The sequence below is a fragment of the Rhagoletis pomonella genome, unplaced genomic scaffold, assembly GCF_013731165.1.
Source record: "Rhagoletis pomonella isolate Grant_MI unplaced genomic scaffold, Rhpom_1.0 Rhpom_scaffold_00011, whole genome shotgun sequence".
Lineage (NCBI taxonomy): Eukaryota > Metazoa > Arthropoda > Insecta > Diptera > Tephritidae > Rhagoletis > Rhagoletis pomonella.
This window is the reverse complement of record NW_023458565.1, coordinates 27,545,628-27,571,916: the sequence shown is the minus strand read 5'-3', so window position 1 is coordinate 27,571,916 and position 26,289 is coordinate 27,545,628. Positions and strand designations below refer to the sequence as shown.

Below are 26,289 nucleotides of genomic sequence, written 5' to 3'. Positions count from 1 at the left end.
TTACCAATAAGTTTTTTTTTTTAAACTAAATTAATAATAAAGTACATATTTTCCTATTTAAAACAATAATAACTTATAAATATAAGTAAGTTAAATTAAAGAAGAACATAATTATGAAATGAAATTAAAGCAAAAATAAATAAAAATATATTTTTTTTAAATCACTCGAAGTTTAAAAAAGTATTTTTTTGTTTTTATAAGAATAAAATCTAAAAATTTAATTAGAAAAAGAAAAAAATTAAATAAAAAATTAGAGTAGTTGATATTTAAAATTACATAAAATTAAAAGAAATATATTTTTATTTTTAAAACAAAATCTAAAAATTAAAAGAAAATTAAATTTAAAAAGGCAACAAATAAAATGAAATAAAAAAATATATTTTTCTTTTAAAATTGGTGAAGTATAAAAATTAAAGTTAAATGAAATTAGCACAAGAAAAACAAATTGATTTAAAAAAAGGAAAAATAAATAAAATAAAATTCTAAGACTTAAATGAAATCAAACAAGTTTTTTTCTTTGTAAAACAATAAATTTCAAGATTAAAAAAAATGGAACTAAGAAAAGAAAAACAAATTTAAAACGAAAAAATAGGTCCCTTAAAATTAAGTGAAATAAAAAAAAATAAAGCAATAAAATACTCAAATTAAAAAAAAAATTAAATTAACAAAATTAAAACAAATTAGATTAAAAACAAATCTAAAATTTAGTGAAATTTAAAACATTTTTTGTATGTGACAAAATTCTAAAAATTAAAAGAAGATTAAACTGAAAAACAAAAAAAGATAAATTTATTAAAAGAAGATAAAAAATAAGTTCCTAAAAATAAAGTAAAATAAAAGAAATATATTTTTCATATTAAAACCATAAAATATAAAAATTATAGGTAAATTAAATTAAAAAAGATAAAAAAAATTATACCTAAAATTTTTGTAGAAACTTACCACCACATTTATCATCAAAGAATTTGTAAGCCCTTTGTCAAAGCGAATCTGTCACGCAAAACGAAGCAAGCGTTTTATCTGACGCCAGCTTTAGTCAACAAATTAATTTTTTCGACTTCTAATAATACGAAAAATTGCATCAGAAGATTACAGCGAACCGTATTATGGCCGCCTCCAGAGCTTTAAAAAGTTTCGAAAAATCTCTGCAATTACTATTCTTTTATACTTTTTTTAAATTATCTTCTATGTAGAAAGATTTTGAGTATGCAGTTTTAGCCAACTAAATTTTAGTACAATAAAAGGCAAGCTTTAAGGTGAGAAATAATCGCGTTGCATTTTGGTAATGTTTTTGCTGACAGTGTCTTTCATAAAAAAATTTGTCGAGCGTACATATGTACATACATTGTATGAGAAAACTGCATCGCATAGTCAGTACAAAAAAAGATTGATAAAAAAAAATATTGCTTGAGAAAGATCCCTGAAGGCATTACAGTGTTTAGTGGGTGGCAAGAGTGTTCTTGGATGCCAAATGGGAATGGGAAAATTATACTACCATGCCCGATTTTTTCTTATTTGCATAAACCGCGTTTTCGAGGCTTACAGCAGACCCTGAATCGGGTCTCAAAGCTCTGCTCAATTTTACGTAATTCTAATGGTTTCTGAAGGCAGCTGCAATACACCCAAGTGTTACTTGAAAGACCAGAAAAGTCAATACCGAAATTCCTTTTCAAATCGAGCCTTTCCTCTTTAGCTGTAGGCCCATCGCTAGTCCTATATTCCACATCTTTGAATCAGCTGCATTAGGAAGAGACAATGTTAGTGCTTTCGCTCAATAAATTACTTAGACTAACCAAAAAGTATTATTAATAAAAATTAGTAAACATGAGTAGTTTGTTCGTAGTCGATGACATGATCTTCAACCAAAATAAATGGATATCATGCTAAATATTTGCTTTTGAAAACATAATATGTATTATGCTTATTTTTTTACAAATTTTTTGCAGCTTTAATATATTTTGTTGTCAACTACACCGCTGAAAGCTAAAGAGTGAAATCGTTAAAATAAATAGCGACAAAATTGATTTTTATTTACCGTTATTTACCAGCATTAGCATTTTCTTGTCAGCCCAGCTCAGCGAATACGCCACAAATAATTTATTCAGCTGTGAAATTTGAAACCAAATCTAAGCACGAAAACCTTCCACTCATTTTATCTTCCTTTTCTTTTTTAATATGTATAATTTGTTGTTGCTACTTGATCACAAAGTGTCAACGAGTCGAACTGACACGTCGAGGCTCAAGCTCATAAGCTGTTTAAAGGGAGTTTAAATTTGATTTCCATAACTTGGTTGTTGTTATTGCCAATGCGTAGCTAATGTTGCTTCGTTTCTAAATTTTGCTTCGTAATCAATATTTACCTTGGCATACGATTAACGAAAACTACAGCAGCTGTGAATGATGGGTTTCTCTTTTTTATGAATTGCTCACTGTTCAAGCTTCATAGCCTTTAAAAGGTGTGAAAAATACTATGGAAATTTCGGCTGCGCCACAGTGGACGTGAGACTAATACGCATTAGCTATTCATTTATTTAGTCGCTCATAAGTTTATAGTTTAGGCAGCGTTCCTTTGAAGCTTTTTGACTTCTACACCATTTTTATGACCTTTAATTAAGTTCTTCTTCTCTCTTCTCCAGATACCAAAAACAAAGAGGCTCTTTGCAATCCCTACGCTGACCTCGATGATCCCTACCAACGGCCAGCGCTGTGGGAGGATATCGCCAGCTCAATACAAAATATCGATCCTGAGAATGCGCTCATGCTCGGCTCAAGCTCAAGTTCAACGGTGGCCGGTGGCGCGACATCACACTTAGCGCTCATCGGCGGTGGCAGCGGCAACAGCAGCAGTGCCACTAGCAATGCCGGCAGCAGTGGCTTGGATGCGACCAACACACTGCTGCCACAAGTGAAAATGGAGGCACTCGATGATACGTTGCTGGAAACATTGTCCACCCCATTGCTCAGTCCCATGGAGATCAAGACGGAGAAGCCAGCGCTACAGCAACACACACACCTGCACGCACAACAACAACAACACTATGCGCACTATCAACTGCCATCACAGCACCACCACATTGGGCAACAGCAGCAGCAACAGCATCTGCAACAACAACACCAGCAACACCTCTATCAACACCATCCCAGTTTAGGTGGCAATAGCGGCGTTGCAGATGTTGCTCTCGCCAACGGTGATGATACTATAACGCTAATGCAATTGCATCAGCAACATCAGCAACATCATCAGCAGCAGCAGCAGCAGCAACATATGGCCGCCTCCTTGCATAGCAGCAATAGCAATAGTCCTAATCAACCAAATCGTTGCAGTAGCACCGCGAGCAGTCACAATGCTGAGCTGAGTGGCAGCAGTAGTGGTGCAGGTGTTAGTGGCGCCTTAAATGGCAGTGATAATAATAATAGCAATAATATTTCCTATCAACAATATGCATCTCAACAACAACAACAACATTTAAGTAGCAACAATAATTATCTCAATGATGGCGGTGGTTGTGGTGGTAGCAGTGGTTCATCCTCTGCGGCGAATGTGACAATCAGCACGTCCGTAACGTTGACCAACTTAACGGCGGCAACGTCGCTGGATGGCAATGCGGGCAATAATAATAATAACAATAACGCCACAATGAATAACAACTTGAATGCAGGCTACGGTTATAGTTGGCACAGCAATCAGGTGAGTGTGCAGCTCGCTTGAGTTATACATAGTTGCATATTTATTGCGGTTACACTGTGCTACAAATTTTGGGTGGGGGGAGATGTTTTATTCACTTATACACGACGGCCACTTCATATATTTTGCACCCAAGCAGACTTACTTAACGAATTTGATTGTATCCCAATTTCTCTTGCAAACGGAATTGCCAAAAAGAGGCGAATCCAACCTCTCTTACTTCTCTCCGTTCGTTGGTCACCGCGTTTCTTTCGTTTAGCCAGCAGAGAGTTAACATTTTTCTCGGTACTAAAAATTGAGGTTTGTTTTAACACAAGCCATGAGCTAGTCATAGATATAAACAGGATTCTTCAACTTTTTTGAAGGTTTATTCTGGTCGATATTACCGGCACATCATTTTCATTTACATACAGTATCTATAGGCTGCTACTTCATTAAAATTAAAATTATTAAAAGTACCTTTGAAATTTAGTTATTACTTATACTGGCTGTTTTTGTTGTATTAAGGTATATGACGCGCATTGCTAGAGCGCAGAAAACCTTCTGTGGAATTGTCAACTAGTTCGATTTTATCGAAGTACTGTCCCTGGAGAGTGACCGGACCAATATCGTAACAGTGACTGATGTCTCTAATCTTTTTCTTATTCAGTCTTACCCATGTCTAATCTTTACTAAGTTTTTATAAAGCAGTTTTAAATAACTAGTAAGGGTTAGAAGAGGACTAGAGACATGTGCTCCTGTTTAGTAGTAAGGGGTTTTTTTTAGTTTTGAGTTATCTTGCTATTGCAGAGGACCATCGATATGCATTTTTGGACTAATACCCTTGAGATAGATCCATTGATAGATTTCTATCCTGCTCAGCACAGAAAACTTCAGTCGCAACCAAACTACATATTCGCAAACAAAGCCTCAAATGCTCGACGACATCATCTGCACAAAGACGAAGAACCGTTGTTGGCAACATATAAAACATACACATTTTACTGCAGTAAACTGTGGACAGCCATGGAATTCATTTTAATTTTTACTTAACATGACTTTAATGGAACTTAGCGGTGATGGCTCTACCCCTAGGTAACAGGGACCGAAAATAACCGTTAAATGCCAGCATTTTTATTCTTAGAACATTGCAAATTCCTCATGTTTTTTTTTTTATTTCTTAAGATCAAGAATAATCTTTAATTTTTGGATTTTTAACCGACTTCAAAAAAGGAGGAGGTTATCAGTTCGGATTATTTTTATTTTTTTTATGTATGTTACCGCATAACTTTGGACCAAGTTAACCGATTTCGATAATTCTTTTTTTAAATGAAAGATGTTACCTCACAGGTGGTTTGGTTTAGATTCGATAATTGGATCGTGAAGAAATTAACGATAATCTTAAATTTGTATATGAGAATTGAAGTCGGTTTTGTTTTTTGCTTAAAAATTACTTGTTATTTTTTCGGTCAAATATAATTGTTATTTTTTTCGTCCAAAAATAATCGTTATTTTGCAGTTTTTGTCGATCATTTTTAACCGTTATGTGTATATAGTATCCATCTATATTTTTAAGACGGATATTAATCTCTTGTGATCTAAAAAATTAAATTTGATAATAACGGTTATAATATGAACGAAAAAATATAAATCATATAAAATGAAAGTCATGAAATAACCGTAAAATTTCACCGGGAAAATAATAATATCATTTTAACGGTAAAATTATGATTTTTATTATAAAAATCATAACGCTTACGATCTCTGCTACCTACAGCCAATTTTATACGTAAAAAAAGTGTATTATTATTCCAGTAGTGAATTGAAATTTAATTTTACCCTAAAAATGGTTTTTGTAGCATATTTTTAAACGGAATCCTGGCAAACATATACCTATAAACAATTTAAATACAAATTGCGTGAAAATGTATAGACACAAAAAATTAACCTGAAAATCTCTCCACAAATATCTAAGGGTTAAATATCTGAAACGAAAATGATTTGTATATGAATACCTAGAAATGCTCATAGGTTTTTACTATAGATTGCCGAGTTCAGGTTTCCGCACAAGCTTTAAAAAAGTTGCTTCCTATCAATAATTCAGAAGCATTTAGAATAGGTCCAGTATAGCCCCATTAACCAGTGTTGTATCAGGCACTCTACATATATACAAAAGAATTTGAAAATTTGTATACCAGTGTAACAATTATCTGCTATTGAATTAATCAATGGCATTTAAATAATAATAAAATGTAGCTCAGCACCGACTGAATGCAATTAGCGCAGTTATAATTACCGCCTACGTGTTTTGCTTACTTTTTGGTTTTCTCCATTTTTTCTCGGCAGCCGTATCACCACAAATACCAAATACCGCCACCACCTCTAACAAACTCAACGCTGCACCAGCAACAACAACACCAGCCATCACAATCAAATCCGCAACTTTGCCCACCTGCAGCACCAACCGGCAATTCAATGTCAACGCGACACATATTCGTACCGCCATTGACGCCGCCCAGCTCAGATCCCGGAAGTCCGGGTAGTTCAATGGTTGCCGCGGCAGCGGCTGCAGCAGCAGCGGCGGCGGCGGCGGCGGCGGCAGCTGCGGCAAATAATGGCAGCAGCAATGCCCAACAACAGTCAGCGAATCGACGCACTACACCACCGCCACCTTATCAACAGCAGCAACAACAACTGCTCCAACAGCAACAGCAACAACAACAGCACCAACATCAGCACCAACATCAACATCAACATCACCAACAGGGTCGTCCACTTTCAAGTATTTGCCCCAACATTTTAACACTGCACTCGAGCACGAATGGCACGACAACAATGACGCCACTACACCCCTCCGTACACCATTTAAGTCCAGGACGTACGCTCACCACGCTCGGCTCTAATGGTTGCGGTGTTGGCGTTGGCATCGATATCGGCAGTGGACTGCATGGCGTCAACAGCAATGGTATCGGCGGCGGCGGCGGCGGCAGTGGTAGTGGCCTAATGGGTAACAGTCGGGGGCGAGGGCGTGGTAACGGTGCTAGTACACCGGCACACCTGGCAAATTTGATTGTGCCAACGATACGCACGGTGCGCTATAATCGGCGTAACAACCCGGAGTTGGAGAAGCGGCGCATACATCATTGCGATTTTGAGGGTGAGTTATGATTTATTTTGTTTATTTGAGCGATATTGTGGTTATTCATAATTGCTTATAAATAACTGTTTTATGGCATATGAAGAGCGAGTTGAAGAGATGTGTTGAATAGTGCAAAATTAAAGCTATCAAAAATCTGAGGTCCCGAGGAAGATTTGAAAATTCCTACTGACTAAAATTTATCAATTTTTACTTTAAATATACTCGCATTTGGTTGTACTTTTGCTCCTTAGGTAAGTAATGTTAAAATTTCGATGGAAGTTTTATTTCGTAATAATGTTGGGACCGCTTAACATTAAAGAACCCATACGAAATTATTGGGTGGATGCTTACATGCGCCCACTCGACAAAGACGAAATAAGAACATACTTAAATATTTCGGTCATTGAGACCCAGCACACATTAATTATGTATTCCAAGCCGCAAACAGCTGAGGCAGAAAGCCGTCTTGTCTGGGATCAGTGCGCTTTTAGTGAATATGTTCCTTTAAATACTAGCAGTAGTATAGCTCTATTAAAAAGGCTAATGGAATATGCCCATTACAGAGCCCACATGTAGCATAGAATACCTGGCTACTCTTCCGACTAGAGCAAGTACTGCTTCGGCGTGAAATGAGTGTTATTACGAGGCCACTGCATGAAAGGGACTTATGCCGTCAGTAAGTGCATGTAATCGAATGACTTCTCGCGTACCAACCACTGAAGGAAGTTGCGACTACGACGCTGTACCTCAATGTGGGAGAGGGACATTTGGTAAAACCTACATCCCAATAGGACAGGATCTCTGCACGCTTTTTTAGACGAGCGAGTTTTTCAAACTGATGTTGTAAAGCCTAATATTGGATGCCCATTTTAATCTATTACCAATTCTTGAAGCAAAAGCGCACTGCTGCTAACATTTTCAAATTGAATTTTAACGTCGTCAGTGTCAACACGAGGGCAGTTAGTGCAGAGATTATTGTAGCAATGTACCTCCTTGCAACACATACAGTGACGAACAAAAGTATTGTCACAGTGAATTTTTCGCAATATATGCAAAGTTTTTTATTTTAATTTATTTTCGTTAATTTTTTATAAAAATATAGTTCATTTTATACCAAAAATCATAAACATAAAACCTCTAAACTTTGTGCAAAACTCAGGAAAATCCAATAAATTTGCATAATAATTTGCGACTTTCTATCCAGACCTTTTAGACGCAGGATCTTCCAAACAAAATATAGTATGTTCTACAATTATTTTTTATATGCGGAAAATTGCCAAAAATAAACTCGTTTTCTAGCAACTGAATAGAAAGTTGCAAATTAGTATGCAAATTTATTGGATTTTCCCAAGTTTTGCACAAAGTTTAGAGATTTAATTTTTATGTTTTTTGGAGTAGTATGACTTTATTTTTATAAAAAATTATCGAAATTAAATTAGAATAAAAAACTTTGCATATATTGCGAAAAATTCACTGTGCCAATACCTTTGGTATTGTTACTATTATGGGTACCAAGAGAAGGTTCTTAAACAATGCTTTCCCCATGTACTGAGTGTTATCCCCTAGGATATTAGTGTAAGGTTGCCACTTATTTTCGATTCTACACATTTTTCCCTAAAACATCGCAACATGGTTATTAAATTAAAGGTATTGGTGAGAACTTTGGTGCGGAAATATTTTCGATCAGCGTTGCCACACTACTATGTAATAAAAATGTTTATTTTGTTAATTTCAATCAGCAATCATTTCTAAATTGGGTTGCCACTTAAATTGTAAAGCAAGAAATTTACTTTTTATATATCAAAAGCTAATTTTTTTTTTTAAATTTTTTTCCAAAATATTTTTTTTAAAGCTATCCAAATGAGCAGTATTTGATACCCAAACCTTGAAAATTTTAAAAAGTATATGCACTTCGAGCAAAGCTCGGTCAACTTGGTACTGGGCTATTAAACTGCATGCTTAGAGTTTTTCTAAAATTTCTACTACAAATTTTGTTGTTGTTAAATTTTTATAATTTTTCTACAAAGTTTGAAGTTTGGACCTAAAAAAAAAATAATAATAAACATTAAACAAGCAAAAGCAAAATAGCCGAAACTAATCAAAATGTCGTGTCCCTATTATTTTTCACATTACTGTATGTAAAGTGACTTTGGGTATTGGAACATACATACGTCACTGTTGACAGTTTTAGCTTTGAATGGTTAAAGGACTTTGCCTAACTAGAATTTAACAATAAAAAAATCCCGTTCAATAAATCTTTCATCGTGCCCGATCATTGAAATTGCGCGGAAACATGAACGATGCCCATAAAAAAAATGAGTAGGCTTTGGTGGCATTGGAATGCAATATATGTCGTGTCCCTTTCGCGTTCGAATCATTTCGGTTGGTTGACAAATATCAAATGGCAAAAAAAATTATAACTCTTATAGTTCATTTCCACCAAGCCTTAACTGCAGTTTGTGCCTATTAGAAAAAGGAGATCACAGCTTAAAGGTGGTAGTTGCTGATATTTAGTACAAGCAACCTAAAGTCAAGAAGCAAAAAATAAATCTTGCCAATCCCTCCATGTTAAAATTATTTGCACTTACCTCAGCACTTAACCTGCAGTTAAGGTTTTAGTGAAAACAGGCAATTAATACTTAATGGCATGGCTCTCAATATCCAACAAACTGCTTGATACCTTCATCAGCTAAAATTTAATGAAAATGTGATCGCCACGATTTCCAAATAACTCACAAAAATCTTAAATGCTTATCATATTTTCCGGATTCAAGCAATTGCAATTACTTAGTTGCTTTTAATGTTCATGTAGTCAAGGCTTCCAAGTTGGCGCCATCTACAAGTTTTGGCACGCATATTATATTCTCTTCACCACTCCAGTTTTTTTTGCAATTACTCAAAGACTTAAGCCGCCGGCTTAGCTATCATTTACGTCAACTGAAAGTAGTTTTCTTAAAAAATTATTTCTTTTTCTAATTTTTTCTATCTTACACAGATTAAGCGCGTTGCTAAACGTACGCTTTAGTTCACTTGTTTTTGATATTTTTATTTCTTTATTTTTGTTTTGCGTACTTCTCAGTTTTATCACATTTCAACTTTTTGCAACATTTTCACTAATCGCTCGACCGGATGATGGCGGCATTTTGGACAACCTAATAATTCAAAAATATTGTCACTTAAGCTGTGCTAAGCTACAGTAGTAAGTGTCGGCTTTTCATAAATCAGAAAATGCAACACTGTGGCCGCAATTATAAACAAAAAAAAAAACACTAATACTTTTACAATTTTTTTTTTTTATTTCATTTTGCTTCTAAATGGTATTTCCCCGCAAATTGGCACCTCTTTGGCATGCCATACTATATCTCTGGCGCATTTTAAAAACCACATCGGTTCAGTAGCCTTAAAGCAAACACACGCTCGAAAAAAGTCAGTTACAGTAAGTTACGCTTAGAGTGCGTCTTTTTGTCAAAAATGTCACGTCGCTTGCGTATGTATGTCGTTGCTTTGTGTGTGGAAAAAGAAAAAAATATTACATAAATTATTTCAGCATGTGCTGCATTTGCTTAGCACTCAAGTGATCCGAGTATTTGAGCGGATGCATTCGCATGCCAGTGTGTCAAGCAATATTTAATGAACTGAGCTGTCAAAACCGTCACCGAGTTTTCAAGTATGTATTTGATTTCTTATACATATTTTTTGCTACTGTTTGTGTAAATGTGTCTAGAAATATTTGTTTGTGAAGTATTTAATTAAAAATTCATCTTGCAACACTGGATTAATGACATTTACGCAGACGAAAGATAATATGAAAAGTGCATAAAATTAAAGCCGGGAAGATTTATCAAGAGTGAAATATGATTTAATTTATATTGCTCGTATTTTATAATGACCTTTGCGTTCGTAGTGGCTCATCAAAGTTTGCCATTTTGAGTACTTGTAGGTAGTAAATTGACCGAACACTTCCAGTGTTACACGCATTGGTACGTAATGGGTCTTATGAATAAAAACAAAGCAATTGCTTTTCTCAAAGCCTCAGAACGTTTCACAGTGCTTCCCTTCCATATAAAATGTGGGTAAAATTAGAATTATGAAAATGCGCTTCTTAGTAAAATTGAGGACGCTTAATTCACAAATGCAATTTGTTTTTGGGTAACTTTCACACTTTCACTGTAAATGCAGTTTGAAGTTGAAAATTTGGGTTCTTGTGGCATTTACATAGATATGTACATATAGTTCGTTCTATTTTAAAAAGTGAGACGTCAAGTGACAGGGTTTGGCCTGTAGATGTGCAATAACGTTTTTTATTTTTGAAACGGGTTGCCACCTGTTACAAATTTTATTAAAATTATTTAATAAGTTAAATGAATTAGATATTACAATATGGGTATCAATTGAAATGGGTTTAAAAATATTTTACTTCTAAACGACACTTAAGCATATCTAAAAATCTAATTCACTTTAATTAAAGGAATAAGGTAACTGAAATATGTATATCATATGGGAAATTTGGTATCAGACAAAATACATATTTAGCAAGAAATAAGTGAAGAGAAAAAAGATTCCTGAGTTAGTTTAAGAGTCCAGCAATTGTACATATGTTTTCATAATAAAATAACAAATATGATGTCGTAAACCTTTGGTTTGACATAATTATTATTTGCTTTCAGCAAAAATTTAAAAAATTATTTTATGCATTAGCAAAAAACGCATTACTTCAAAAAGTACCAAAAATTTTCAGGTTTTTATTTCTTGATTCGAAAGCTAAAGATACCTTATCAATTTAAATGAATACAATTTTTCAAACATGTGGCAACAGTCCTCAAAAATATTTTCGGCAGTAAGCTTTCCTTAACCTCTCTTATTAATTAAATTAAATTAAAATTTTCAAACAGGTGGCAACCTTCCACAAATGTTTTTTTTTGTCTGTAAGCCTTCTTAAACCTTTTTCTTTCTACAGCCATATTGCAATATTTAATCTGTCTTTTCAATTTACATAAACTACAATTTTCAGACAGCTGGCAACTCTCTAATTTTTTTTATGTTTATATAATGCACAGACATCGGCCTGTTACAATTCTGTTATGTGTATAGAGTATAGAGTGCTAAAAATTTATTTTGATTCTTAACAGAAAAATTTGAATGCAAAATGCTAGTAAAAATTAGCGATTGATCCTGAAAAAATAAAAAATGGAAACTTATATTTCTTGACGAGATCTTTTGTCTAGCTCCGACATAGCCCAATTCATACATCGTCTTAAGAGATATATTAATTGCAAAAGATGTATGGTTATGTAGGGGTAGGTCCCCATGCCCCTTGCATCGTGACCAGATTTGATCTATAGTGTCCCCTACTTCAACTTTAAATGTTTAATATCCTCAAATAGTGTATGAGCCCTTATTCCGAATTTTGCATTACGGTTACCTCGCTAAGAGAGAACAGTCCTAATAGCGTTTGATCTGTCACAGGCGTTTGACACCCACTCCACGCTACTTGAAGACATTGGGGCTTCGTCAGTCATTTTCAGAGACAAAACCAGCAAACCGATAAACCCACCAGAGGTGGTCTCGATCGTCTCCTATGCTTGCAGCTAGGTCACGTCGACGACGAACCAATTCCGACGGTAAATAACCCAAAAAGCCTCGGAGTTACCATCAACAGTCTGCTCTTCTTCTCGGCGCACACAACCGCAATTGTAAATCGAGTACAAAGCCTAAACAAGGTCGTCAAGTCGCTAGCCGGCAGCACCTAGGGAAAATACAACATACAAGGCAATTGGTCGGCCGGTCCTAAACTATGCAGCGCCCGTGTGGTCGCCGGACTGCGACAGAATACCTGCTGATGTCGCCCCAACACCACTTTAACGATGAGGTCCAGATATCCCCGTAAGGGAGCGTAAAACAATGCTCTGCAAGCAGTTTCTAGTAGAGTGCCACAGACGTGGGCACCCGAACAGCCCTCGCCAAGGCACGTCAGGAGGCATCTCTACAAACCGACGGACGAAGTCCTGACTGGCATTCACAGGGAGTCAGTCTTGAGCTACATGGACTCCCGACCTGTGAATGCCGTTTTGGGCACACACCACAAGACGTGGACGCGACAGAACTTTGTCGTCTGCCTAGAGAGACGCGCACCACAATAGCCCCACTTCGCTCTGGATACTGCAGCAGGCTAAACTCATACTCAATGAGTGCTCGGCATGCGGAGAGTCGCCACATGACTAACGACTACTCTTCGCATTCCCCCAGAATCCCACCCAGCTAAAGTCTCTTTCCCGTTGGACAGACCCGGTGGAAGTAGCACATTTCCTGGGCCTCCCCTTAGCTGAGCCTGATGATAACGTTGACGTTGTTGACAACAAAAAAACCTTTTGCTGCCCGAGCTTTACAACAACGAACATATCGCAAAGCTAAATCTAAAGTGCGATCAACTTAAAAACAAAAATTGGGCAAATTTTTTTTGCATAAATCAATTCATAGACTGCTGTAGGTCAAGTGGGGGGACAAAAGAAGAAGATAATTAAACTTATAAAGAGAAAAAAGATATTAAAAAATTAGTTTTTTCTAAAACAATAAAATATAAAAATTAAAAAAAAAAAACAAAATTATAATTTCCCAAAATTTATATAAAATAAAAATTTATTTTTTTTCTTTAAATAATATGTATACTCTAAAAACTAAAAGAAAATTAAAATAAAAAGCCCAAAAAAGTATACAAATTAAAATAAAAAATAACAAAAAAGTTCATAAAATTTAAATGAAATTAAAAAAGTTTTTCTTTTCAAAACAATAAATTCTAAAAATTTTAAATAAATTTATATCAATAAGAAACGATTTTTGAAAGGTTAAGAAAAAATTAAGTTTATAAAAAGTGAACGAAATTGAAAAAATAACATATACATTTTTTTTAAAACAAGTAAAACTATAAATTAAAAGAAACCTAAATTAAAAGCAGAAAACAATGTAATTGAAAAAATAAAAAATGAATTTCGGAAAATTAGATAAATCAAAAATATATATATTTATTTATTTTTAAAACAATATTATCTAAAATGAAAAGGAAATTATATATAAAAACAATTAGAAAATAAATTAGAAACTAATATAGATACAGCGGCTGCGCTGGCAAGGACATGCCTTACGAAAAGGGGAGATGCTCCAGCATTGAATTTATTCAACGTGGTACTCCTGATACTAAGTTGTAAGAAACTTAGGTGCGTTTAAAAGGTCAAGTGGAGAGAGATTTTCATTCACTCGTTGCTTCTATTTGATGTCTTAGAGCAGGAAGAAGAAGAAGCGACATCGTGGCATGTTGAACTTGGCCAAAATCACTTAAACGGTGACAATGCGAATGAAGCCGGAGACTATGTCTTCATTCCCAATATTTTTAAGGCTGTTACATATGTAGCTGCTAATTGATTTTCGCTTCTTGGAGGCTTACATGTGTGCCACTGAATTGCTTAAGTAAAGAAGTGTGGGATAAGTTAAATGAAAATGGCGTTAGTATCTGGAAAATAATGGGCTTGAGTTCAAGCAAATTTAGAAAATAAAATTTGGTTGTCGTTTCCTAGACACATATTTGCAGTTCAGCAATAAATTCAACTCCACCGTTTCACGGGAAAGTTAACCAAACTGATGTTACGCTACGATTGTTATGAAATCAAACTTGTCATTTGGAAAACCCAAGTCAAAGTAGCATTGGTAATTTTTAAAGGACGAACAAGAAACCCAAAAGATGACAAAAAAATAGCGAAACCGTAACTGAAACTGGCTTAGTTTCGAACTGTCATTGCTCTTGTTATGGCTGTTTTTCGCTGTTATTTTTCCCACAGCTTACCGACATGTGTTACATGTGCATGTGTCTGTCATGTAGGTACATGGCTTTCAAGCAGACAGTCAACAACAAAAATAACAACAAGAAACTGTATATTACAAGTTTAATGCAACCGGCGAGGCGTTTAGTCGCAAATGCATACTTATGTATGTAATGCAGAGCGACAGTGAGACACAGTGAGGCAGTGAAGTGGTGAGGCAAAAAGATGCTGGTGTTGTCTAACATGACAGTAATGTGCAACATGTGCTTGCCAAGAGAGCAACACTGCGGCAATGTGACAGTTACAGTTACATACAAAATCAGCAAGTAAATAGGTGAGCGGAGGGCAGGTGTGATCGTAACTTGGAAAATCGCTTGCCAAGCAAGTGGGAAAGTGAAAACTCAACACTTTTGTAGTGTAGAAGGTGTGCGCATTTGTGGGTGGATACTTTGGTTTTCGTAAATGTTTGCAGTTGATATTTTTCACTTAGAAAGGTTTTTTTTTTGTTATGCATGAAAATCGAAATAAAATATGAGACGGAAATGACAATGTTGGCACATTTCACTTTGTCTGTTTTTCATTGGAAAATTTTAGTTGGTTACTATTTTTAACCGTATATGCGCATGGAATATTTAAAATCGTTCGGAAAATCAAGAATTTTGCCTGCGATTGTCACTTTGGCTGTATGCCAATTGGTCGGACGGCAGGCAGGCTTGATGTTGGCGAGTAAATGGTAGTTAACGCTAGTTTGTGTATTGCATTATAATGAAGAGATAAAAGAATGAAATTTTAAAGTTGCTTAAACGTGAAACTCTAAACAAGATACTTAGATTGACAAATGTCGACTAGTTCACTGCTACCATGAGATTGCGTAGTAAAATTATTTTAATATACTAAAAGTTTTGAAATTTTCTGGTCTCTAACTAGGCAATAAAGTTATACATATGTATCTATTAATATTTCTTTACTCGGCGATTCTGGCGAATCTCTTTCAACTCAGCACAATCTTTTGAAAGACAAAAGTCTTTCGTTATACAATTGTCATTTCTGGCATCTATCTTGAATGCTCTTTTTTGTCTTTCGAAAGACTAATTAAAAGATCTGACAACGAGACGGATTAGCAATAAGCTTTCTAAAAATTAAATAAAATTTAAAACAATACAAATTTGAAAGAACAGTTAAAAAGAAGAAGAAAATTTAATTTATAAAGAGAAAAACCGATATTAAAAAATTGGTTTTTCTAAAACAATAAAATCCAGAAATTAAAAAAAATAATAATAATAATAATTTTCGAAAATTGATATGAAATAAAAAATATATATATTTTTCTTATTAAATAATATGTATAATCTCAAAACTGAAAGAAAATTAAAGTAAAAACAGAAAGCAATGTAATTGAAAAAAATTATTATAAAATAAATTTCTGAAAATTAGATAAATTAAAAAAAAAAATGTTTTTCTATTTAAAATAATATAATTTAAAATTAAATTGAGAATAAATTAAAAAAGGAAAACAAATTGAGTTGAAAAAAGAAAAAAGTACCTAAAAATTAAATGAAATTAAAAAAAATATATTTTTCTTTTTGTAACATAAAAATCTAAAAATTAAAAATGAAAAGGAAGTTAAATAAAAAAATGCAGCTGCCCTAAGGCTCGAACTCGGATCTCTTGTATATACTGAGGGAAATAATGCATAGTAAAAATGAATACTTTATATTTGATTATCGTTTAAAAATGTTCGAATTTAAAAATGATATTTTCATACAAAATTTATTACGCACGTATTTGACTGTTCACATCTGAGTATATATATGAGTATACATATGCACCCCAAGCATGCAGAGCGCCGCTCTGAGAGCAGTGACAACACAAACATTCATACATAGTACATGTTTTCCGTACAAACCGCTTGCTGTGGTGTTGATGGATATTCAACATTTGAAAGCAAATTTATATGCCTGGGTGTAGCTGAGTGCGCAAAGATGCATGCCACAATTTGTTGATATCCAGAGATGGTCAGGGTTCGAATTCCACTGCAGGCAAAATGCAAGTTAAATAATTTTTTTTTAGTTTTTGTCTTGATTATTCACTTCACGGATGCTTTTTCAGAACGAAATCGGTAATTTTAATATGCGCGTAATTGAATTGAATATTTACCAATATACAATACTTTCGTTGACGTTTATAGTAAGTGTAGGACGCCGGTGCTTTGTTCACTCGGATTTTGCGACAAGGGAACTTTGTTTTGTAAGACTTTCGCGACAGAACATAGTCTTTCAAACTACCGTGCCTTTCATTCAATTGTCTTACAAAAGACTTTCAACTACATATCTAAGCCAGAACTTCTCTATAAGTTTATGTATATAAATTATTTACATGAAAATAAATAACTCCACAAAAGATTTTACCGATAGATGGCACAGGAGTCGAGATATTTGGGGAACCCGTATCTGTGGTTCGAATTGTTTCATATTTAGCAAGCTTTTTTTTAAATATTTGTTTACATCTAACTTATTTAAATACATATGTTTTCCTATCTGGAAGCTTAAAATTTAGTAGGTTTTCTATTTTTATTATAGGCAGACAACTTTTTCCTTAATGTTCTATTAACTTTTAAAACTGACTATAAAATCTGTGGTTTAAGCAAAAATTTTAAGTCGAAATTAGTTCATAAATGAATATAGGTATGGAAATGAGAGGTCCGATGCGCTAATGAGAACCGATATATACTCTCTCAATCGCAGAACAAAGCTTATTACGGCATTAAAAAATTTATAGATCTCTTCGCTGATTACTTGTCAGTCTGTTCCTGGAATTATTAGGTTTGCTAGTCTCGTGTCCATTGTTTCTGCTATGCTAGTAGTAATTCGAGATTTCAGGCGATTGAGAAGCCTTGACTTGACAGCTAGATACTGTATATATTCCTATTCTTCCTCATCCCATCAACTTCTCCATGGAAAATGTTTTTATATACGCCGTCGTTGGAGAATCGGTGGAGTCCTGTAATAACGCCGCTAGTATTCTACATACATTTCCGAACAATTTTCTAGCCATATCGTTGGCTACTTCGCTCCTTCGATGTTATGTTCAGGAACCCAGCTAAGAGAGAGGTGTTGACGTCACTCTGTGGTGCCATTCCTAACTGGATGTCTTAGGATACTAACGTTTTCAAAGCCGCTTTGCTGTGAAAGTATTTAGTGGCTTTCCTAAATAGAGATAACATGCAGTTTTCTAAATTACAAAGATCTCCGCTAAAAGAAACTGCATTTGTGAGGCGGGTGTTATGATGACCCAACTTATTTTTTCATCTTTGAGCTATGACTGCACGGAGTCGTTTGCTTTCGGTAGGCCAGCAAACTAGGCTATTTTCCTAGTAGGAAATCGTATAAGGATCTCAAAGCGAAGTACCCACAATGACGTAATAAGATCAATGTCGGCATCTAAATAAGTCAGCCTTGATAATGCTATGCCGTCTTCTTTAAGTTTATTCAAGATCTTGGCACCAGTTAATGGTCTAAGTGAAAGATCCAATATGATCCCAACCTCGTTTATATTCCCCAAACATAAGTAAATGTTATTTTCTATAATATTTAGTTTATTTTGTTTTATGTTTATGTTATTTTAATCTCTTTATGCTAATCTTACTATACTATGAAAAAGGAACTTTCTGTATACTTGCAAATGATGTTACCTCTTCTAAAACTTACACAAACAGTCATAAGATTTTTGCTTCTCCGCTTCTGTCCACTTGTGCTCAGTCGGATTCGCAAATTTAACGCATTAATGGAAATGTTACAGTAGTCATAAATGTATGTTCTGGTAAATTGTATGCAATTATTGTGCTGCCTTAAGTGGAAAATCGAATATTTAAACATTTTTGTTGAACATAAAATGCGTAGCAAACCAACGTTCGTTCAACACTGCCACTGGAGGTCAACCATTGTCAACAGGCATGCAAATTTGCCCAGAGTACTATATGCGATCAAACAATGAAATTACGAGTAAACAAAAAGGAAAATCACTGTGGTCAAACCACAAAAGCTGGAAAAAAATCGCAAAAACAAATTTGCCACTTTAAGGGAAATGTGAAAAATAAAAATGGCATCTACGTGTGTATGGATATGTAACCCTGTGAATACATACACTGGCGGTCTCGCATAACATGCCACCATTGTTTTTTTTAATGAGGTAGAATTTTGTGGTTTTTTTATAATAAAAACTTTAAATATATCTATCTAATTTTCAAACTGAGTACAAACTTTCAAACTTCTTTATCAATATTTTTAGCAAAATTTCGAGTATGAAGTTGTAGTACAATAATGTGCCAGCTTGAAATTGCTCAGAATTCTCATTGAGTTTAGAAATTTTTTTTTTGCTGACGGCCTTGCGAATGTTTTTCCATATATCGGGGAAAATGCGCAACAACATCTACGGAAAAAAATTCGAAAATCAACTGGAATTTTGAGCTTCTTCAAACTAGCATTGAAATTTAATGGGCTATAAAACTGCATACTCGAAATTTTCCAAAAAATTTTATTAAAAAATTTTAAAATTTTTATGGGAATTTGATAAAATTTTATAAATTTTGTACAGAGTTGGATACTTAGATTTAAGTATATCTTTTTGTTATATATTAACAATATTAAATTTTTTTTTTATTAATTCACAAAATTCTAACTAATTTTTTTTGTTTTAATGGTAGTTGCAATTTGTGCTGGACCGCCAGTGTATGCACTTGTATACTACAGAAAAACGTTTGCTTAACTGCGCAAATCTGCTTACTCAGCCGGGCATAAGCATAAAAACTAACTGCGGATGTACATTTGTACATTTATGATACATATGCCCCGCCATAGCAGCAGCTTGCAGCATCAGCCATCAAACAACAACCACTCAGCTCAAGCATAAATGCGCAATTTCAACTTATCGTCACACCGAATGGCGAGAGAAATCTCGGAAATGTGTTCACTTCTAATTTGGGTTAATTTCCTTGCAACACCCAATGGTTGGTAATGGCAATGGCCGTGGTGGTAGCATACAATGAGCCATATGGCTTTTAACATTGTATAGTTAGTCTGCAGAAAAATCCTATGTACATATGTACATACTCCAATATACATGCATACATACATACATATATGTCTGCAAACGTTCGACGTTAAAAATACATACCTCTAGGCGCGCATTCATATATTTGTAGTTGCGTTAAATATTTTTAACCAAAATAGGCATAAAAATCTCAACACCAGACCACAAACAGTTCAAACAACAGCTACAACGCCAATAAAAACAAATAAGAAGAAGAAAAAAAAAAACAAAATACAAACCAAGTTTGTATACAACAACTCCGGCAATGTTTACACGGGCACAGGTTGTTGTTAATAGGCTCAAGAAGCTCCGACGACACGTTTAAAAAACGTTTACAATTTTAGCACACACAATAAGTAGAAAAAAATTAACGAAATACCTGTGATGACGACAAATGCCAATGCGGACAACAATTGCGGTAGCAGCATGAGCAACAACAACAACAGCGTAAAAATGAACTTGTCGCAGTGAGCGCATTGTAGGCAAAGCCAAAGCTGCTGCTACTACTGCCACTTGCTGCTAAAAAAAAAAAAAAACCAAATAGAAAGAGATATTTGAACGCACACAATAAATGGTCAACAATGTCAATTGTTGCTGCCAACTGCTCAACAACAACACACGCACTCATATAATCAAATGTGGCTGCTGCTCTGCTGCAAGTTGGTGGTGACTACTCTTTTACGGTTGCTGCCTACCAAATGAAGTTATTATGCCATAAAGGCACGCAACAGCATTTTTAAAGCGCTCCTCGAAGTCCAAGTATAAAAGTTTGTATCTATGTACGCATGTCTTACCCTGCGAAAAATGCGACTAAACCGAGATTACTCCAGGAGCAAGCGCAAAGGAACCTGCGACTAATACTAGATACTTTTGATCTCTTTATATGGAGTGGACTGATCGCTTTTTTTGGAGCATGAGCTAAAAAATCGCGTTGATATTTGAGATTTTTTTTTTTTGTGACGGATTTTTGCACTTTTTTTCATATACAGTGACGAGCAAAACTGTAACATGATTAAACACTTTTTATTTCAGCCACCGCTATCTTTCATAGTTCTAACGACTTTCATACTTTTGTTGTATATTCTTATTGGTACACCCCTACTCCCTATCTCACAAAGATTTGAAGTCAATCCAACAGCAATAATAAAACCAGCAGGCAAAAATGTAAATTAAGGCAGATGTTACACTTTTGCACTCACTCTCAGTTTTGCATTTTACAGTTATCTTTTCATTAGTTGGAAGTCAGATGGCTTTTTCCTGTATTGTAATTTATTCAAGAAGTGGTTACCAGTAAATAATATGGTTAATCAGGAAACATAAATGTAAATAATAGATTTACTGCGAAGAGGCGGGACCGCAGGGAAAGTGGCAAAAAATTCTGGAGTTTGCCACATGAAAATGTTAAGACTGAGAAAAAATATAGCCTAAAGTGTTACTAAGGACAAAGGAAGTCTGTCAAAATATTTTACAGTCCGATATCTTGTGAACTTAGTAGCAAGTAGCGCTGCAGGCACTACTACAGAAGCGCTTAAGGTATTAAAATTGAATGCAAATCAGTAGATAGTGAGGCGAAAAATTTCCAAATTGAGCACAATGGATCATAAAAGAAAAAAAAAGCAAATTTGATCAAAATACAAGTGCGAGTGTGGCAGCGTTTTGCTGCATCGCACGAAAACCGGACCGCTGCCTATTGGGATATGTTAGGCCTTACAGAATGCAATAAAACACATTTTTAAGATTTAATTGAGGGTTATTTGGTCTGACAAGACTAAATTAATCGCTTTGAATCAGATGGCCGGGCATGGTATTGCATCAAAGGCCCAAATTAAGCCTAAGCGCATCATGTAAGGCAAACTGTGAATCACAGTGGTCGGTCAATAATAGTTTGGGGTTGTATTTCAAAAATGTTGTTGATCCGTTTGTAAACATTATGCATAAGGAACAGTATCTGTTCATATTTCAACAAAATTTGCAAGATGTAGTCGAAAAAATTAGAGTTTCTGCTGAAAAAGCAACCAAAACACACTGCACATGTTCGCAAAGACTGGAACAAAAGCAAAAATTTGCAAATTTGAAATGACCTCCACAATCCGAGGACATGAACCTCATAGAGAGTTTGCGAAATCAACTAAAAGCGCATCTTACTAAGTATCCAAGTCCGTCCAATGGAGTACATGAGCTGTGAAAGCACACCAAGGATATATGGGAGGCTCTACCTCCAGAATTTTTGCAGACATACACATTAGGTATGCCAAATTGCAACCAGGAACTAAATAAAGCAAAAGCATACTGAACATTGTGTTAATAATTCTTTTTTTTTGTGAAAATTGTCAAAAAGTTATTAAAAATATATGAGTGCAAAACTGTAACATTTGCCTTAATTTACATTTTTGTCTGCTGGTTTTGTTAATGTTGTTGAATTGACTTCAAATCGTTATGACAGAGGAAGCAAAGATGTACCAATAAAAATATACAACAACAGTATGAATGTCGTTAGAACTTGGAAATATAGCGACAGCTGAAATAAAAAGTGTTACTCCATGTTACAGTTTTGCTCGTCACTGTAAGTATGTATTTCTTATAAAATAAAACGCGGGCGACCGTCAGCAACAAAATTTAAAAATATCAACGCAACGCCAAAAAAAAAAATCTCAAACATCAACGCGATTTTTTAGCCGTTTGAAACTTGCACTTCCTAAGACTAAAATTGTATGGTATGAAAATGCATACCCAAAAATTTTCGAAAAATTCAAAATAAAAAGTTGAAACTTTGTTGAATTTTCCTAAATTTTGTATAAAGTTTGAAACTGTAATTTACACGGTTTTGGTTAAAGCTTAGACGATATTTTTATATGAAATTAGCTGGAAGAATATTACGAATATGTAAAAGAAAAACACCACGAGGTCATTTGTTTGAGTCACTGTAAGTGCCTGCAAATCAATAAATTTTTAATTGCCGATTTAGAGATGAGTCGGGGACTAAATAATTGAACTTCAGTAATACCAATACTAAATATATTATGCCCATCTGTACCATATTGAAACTAATCCCGGAATATTTTCTTTAGAGCTTCATCGCACAATTTTTTGCAGGGTATATACACTTATTTTCAGTCTTTTACCTAATATGTATACTTAAGTCCAGCGCTACATATACGTAATTGACATATCAGTGAACAGAAGTAAGCAATTACTACGCCACTGGCAATGACAAAAATGCGTCTCGTTCATGGCGTAAGCGCATGCGCAAGTGCAGCGAGTTCATTCGATTAGGTGCGTAAAGTATAAGGTAAAACTGAGTATTTTAAATGAGCTTTTTCTTTCAAAATTATACCATTTTTGATATTGGCAATCTTTGATTGATTAAAAATTTCTTTGCCTTATCTCAGGCAATGCTGCGTCATTTAGTTTGTTTTCGACAGCCATTTAATGCAAAAATCCTATAGAGAATTTCGGAAAAAATTAAAACAACAAGTAAATTTGGTTCATAATCCATAGCTTACGGCACGAATTGCTAACCCACCGCGCATATTGTTGTGATTTAGCAGCTCCTTTTTTGTTTATTGACCCCCAAAAAGGGAGATCATCACTGAAGATAATGTCTATTTAGGACCATGAGCAAGCATACTATTATATTGAGCTAAAAGAAGATTATATTAGAATTCTAGCCCGAAAAAACTGCTGGCGAGTTTCAATTTTCGCTTCAGAAATATGCTTGCAATTTTTAAGCGTAACTGTTTGCTAGACTGAAGGCAAATGTTACATTGATGAAAGTAGGTGTGTTTAAAATTTGGTATTGCAAGTTGTGGTTGATTTGAGTTGATGAATCTTGTTTTACTCTGAATTCCAGTTCGCAGACATGCGCACATTGGGCTTGGTGGACCTCAGTTCATATCTGGCGGGCACCGAATGCGTGAATGCAGCCGAAAATTTTCCCAATAAGCAGACGGGACTATAGGCAAGCTGTGGGGTTGAAAACTGCTCTCTTCTCGTGGCTTAAGCACTTGACTTTGGCTTGTATTCATACAAGAATGATATGAAGGGGCGTTTCTTTTCTTTAGATCATTTTCAAAATGTTCGTGGAAAAATAGCATCTCTGATATGTGTCAGTAAATCTGTAAATCGGGCAGATGTAACGAGATTGCCAAATACACAGTTTCTCAAGTGTAAATTGAATAAAATAATACATGCAATCGATTGTTTCTCGAACCAATTTAACCAGTTATAAATTTTTATCCACTGATAATCAACTTTAAGAAGTAAGTATTACACTCTTGCTTCACTTTTCGGAGAAAAGATGCTAGACAATTCCGATTTAGTGGTTTTTTTTATTATTTTTTTTTGCATTAAATATTTTGTTAAATAAAACGGCACAAATTGTTGACCGGCTGGTACATTTGAATGGTAAAGACCGACACTGCACTTCTCCTTCTCACTTGGTCCTAAGGCAGTTACGTTCAGTCAATAAGCTGCTAGGTTGAACGCCTACTAAATCATCTGTCTATCAAGCTGTATATTTATATTTTCTTATATATTTACACTAGGATGCCTCACCAAAAAGTTGTGGGTTTTACGGGAATCATAAAACTTATTCTATTTTAAGACTTCCTCCAAACTATTTCGGAAAAAGATTTACTTGAGCTGGTATGCTTTGAAAATACCTCGAAAAAGCTCATTACTTTGTTTCCGACGATAAAATTTAAAAAAAATTTTAATGCAGATCTTCTAAGCTAATGGTGTTTTCGTTTCTACCAAAAACTTTCGCATTTTGATTGCCCTTTTCTCTTTTCGTGATCGATTTTAAAATAAAAGCAAACGACGAGAAAATTTTGTGTTCGCTTCTCAAAATGTCACACTCTTGTAATGCAAAAAAGGTACATTCTCTGCCCTTATGCCTCTACTTATCTACATACATTTATAAGTATTTGCATATTTTTATATTTAACCATTTTTGTATGTCTTCTTTGTTAGACAGTGTGCATCAAGTTGTCACTCAGTACGTGCTACAAATACTTTTTTCTTAATATATATGGTGCTATTTACATACATATTACATATGTACAAAATATGAATAGATAATCGTATTGGCGGACTATCTTCAGTGCCATAATAATTGGCAGAACCTTGCCAAAAGCATTTAAAGAACATACCTTCACTTATATTTAGTTATATATCTACGATGTATGCTTTCATACTTCGCCTCCAGCTAATAGTATTTAGTAACATAAGTAGAATAGCTAGCCTGTATTTGTAAGCAAATAATTTCATGGTTTATTTAAACTTTGCTGTAAGTGATGCCTGCCAGGTTGAAGTTGCTGAATCGACATCATATACACATACATATGTATGTAAATTTATACGCATATTCCTTGATGAATACACGAGTGACACATTTTACTTTGTTATTTTAATGATTTAAATTTTATGAATTACTAATTGTCTGCACAAAATCAATACGCATGCGCACAGGCTGCATACTCCGACTTACCAGCTGGTAGCATCAGTCGCTAAGAACACGTACTCGTAAGTGGCCAGTCAATAATTAAGTAGTCATCCAGCAAGAAAATATGTATGTGAGCATAATCAACCACCCCACCCTGGTTACTCATCAAACACTGTTAATTATGTAGCTAAAATTCCAGCAGCTTGGCTGATCGGGCATAGAATGTAGTAGCTGCTCCTATAAAATGGATAACTACTACAAATCATCGTCACTTCCTTTTCGGTATATAGTGGAGTTGTTGGCAGGAAAATTGAAAGAAGAATGAGCGCGCAAATTATGGGTGATGTGGTAAGAAATCGTCTTTTAATTTAACTAATTGATGGCTCATCACTTAGCCACTGCTAGGTAGTTACCTCCAGCTGAATGGAGATACTCCTAGCTGTGGTGGATGCTCATTGCAGCAGCATATACATACATACATGCTATAGCTACTGGTCATGTTAATCGGGCGTATGTATGTATGTACATGCATGTGTGCAGCTAAATACCTGTACAATTATGTTGCATGTCAGTAAGCTTAGATAGAAGTATGGCTACTGTGTAATGGACTAATCAACAATTTTTCGCTGGCAAGCGTCGTATCGACGGCCTTCCTGTCGCGTAATAAGTGGTCACGTGTATACGCTTGGCCGATATACAACAAACGAGTTAATCAACTGAGCAATAAATTGGTTTTGAGAAGCTCATCTACATTATCTTAAGCAGCTATTAAGTAATGTACGTATGTATGTATGTATGTACATATGTAGTAAATATGTAAGTATGTGCGTACATACGTATAAATGAAATATTATGATTCCTTTACTCACCCATTTTCGTGTCAGTTAAGCGGAAATCTATCTACCGTAACCGTATGAATAACCAGGGGAAGTATTCAATTGACTGTAATCATTTTATCCAGTTTACATTTCTTTTTATCGAAAAGTGGTACGTTTTTAGTCGGTCTCACAGATGATAACGCTTATTAAAAGAAAATACATTTTATGATAGCATCCATTTTTGTGCAAATAATAGCAAGTAATATCGAGAATACCTATAAATATTTCCAAAACCGTTTCTATGTATAATTGTAAGTTTATTGATA

General features: G+C 34.6%; 1 protein-coding gene across 1 annotated transcript in view; it reads left to right on the top strand.

The window, feature by feature from the left end:
* The window catches only part of LOC118746951 (dendritic arbor reduction protein 1-like), a 101,465-nt gene that overhangs the window by 3,176 nt on the left and 72,000 nt on the right, over positions 1–26,289 (top strand). The window contains exons 3-4 of the mRNA XM_036480945.1: positions 2,637–3,688; positions 6,011–6,821. Of these exons, the coding sequence (XP_036336838.1) occupies positions 2,637–3,688; positions 6,011–6,821 (1,863 nt within the window). The remainder of the gene's footprint in view (positions 1–2,636; positions 3,689–6,010; positions 6,822–26,289) is intronic.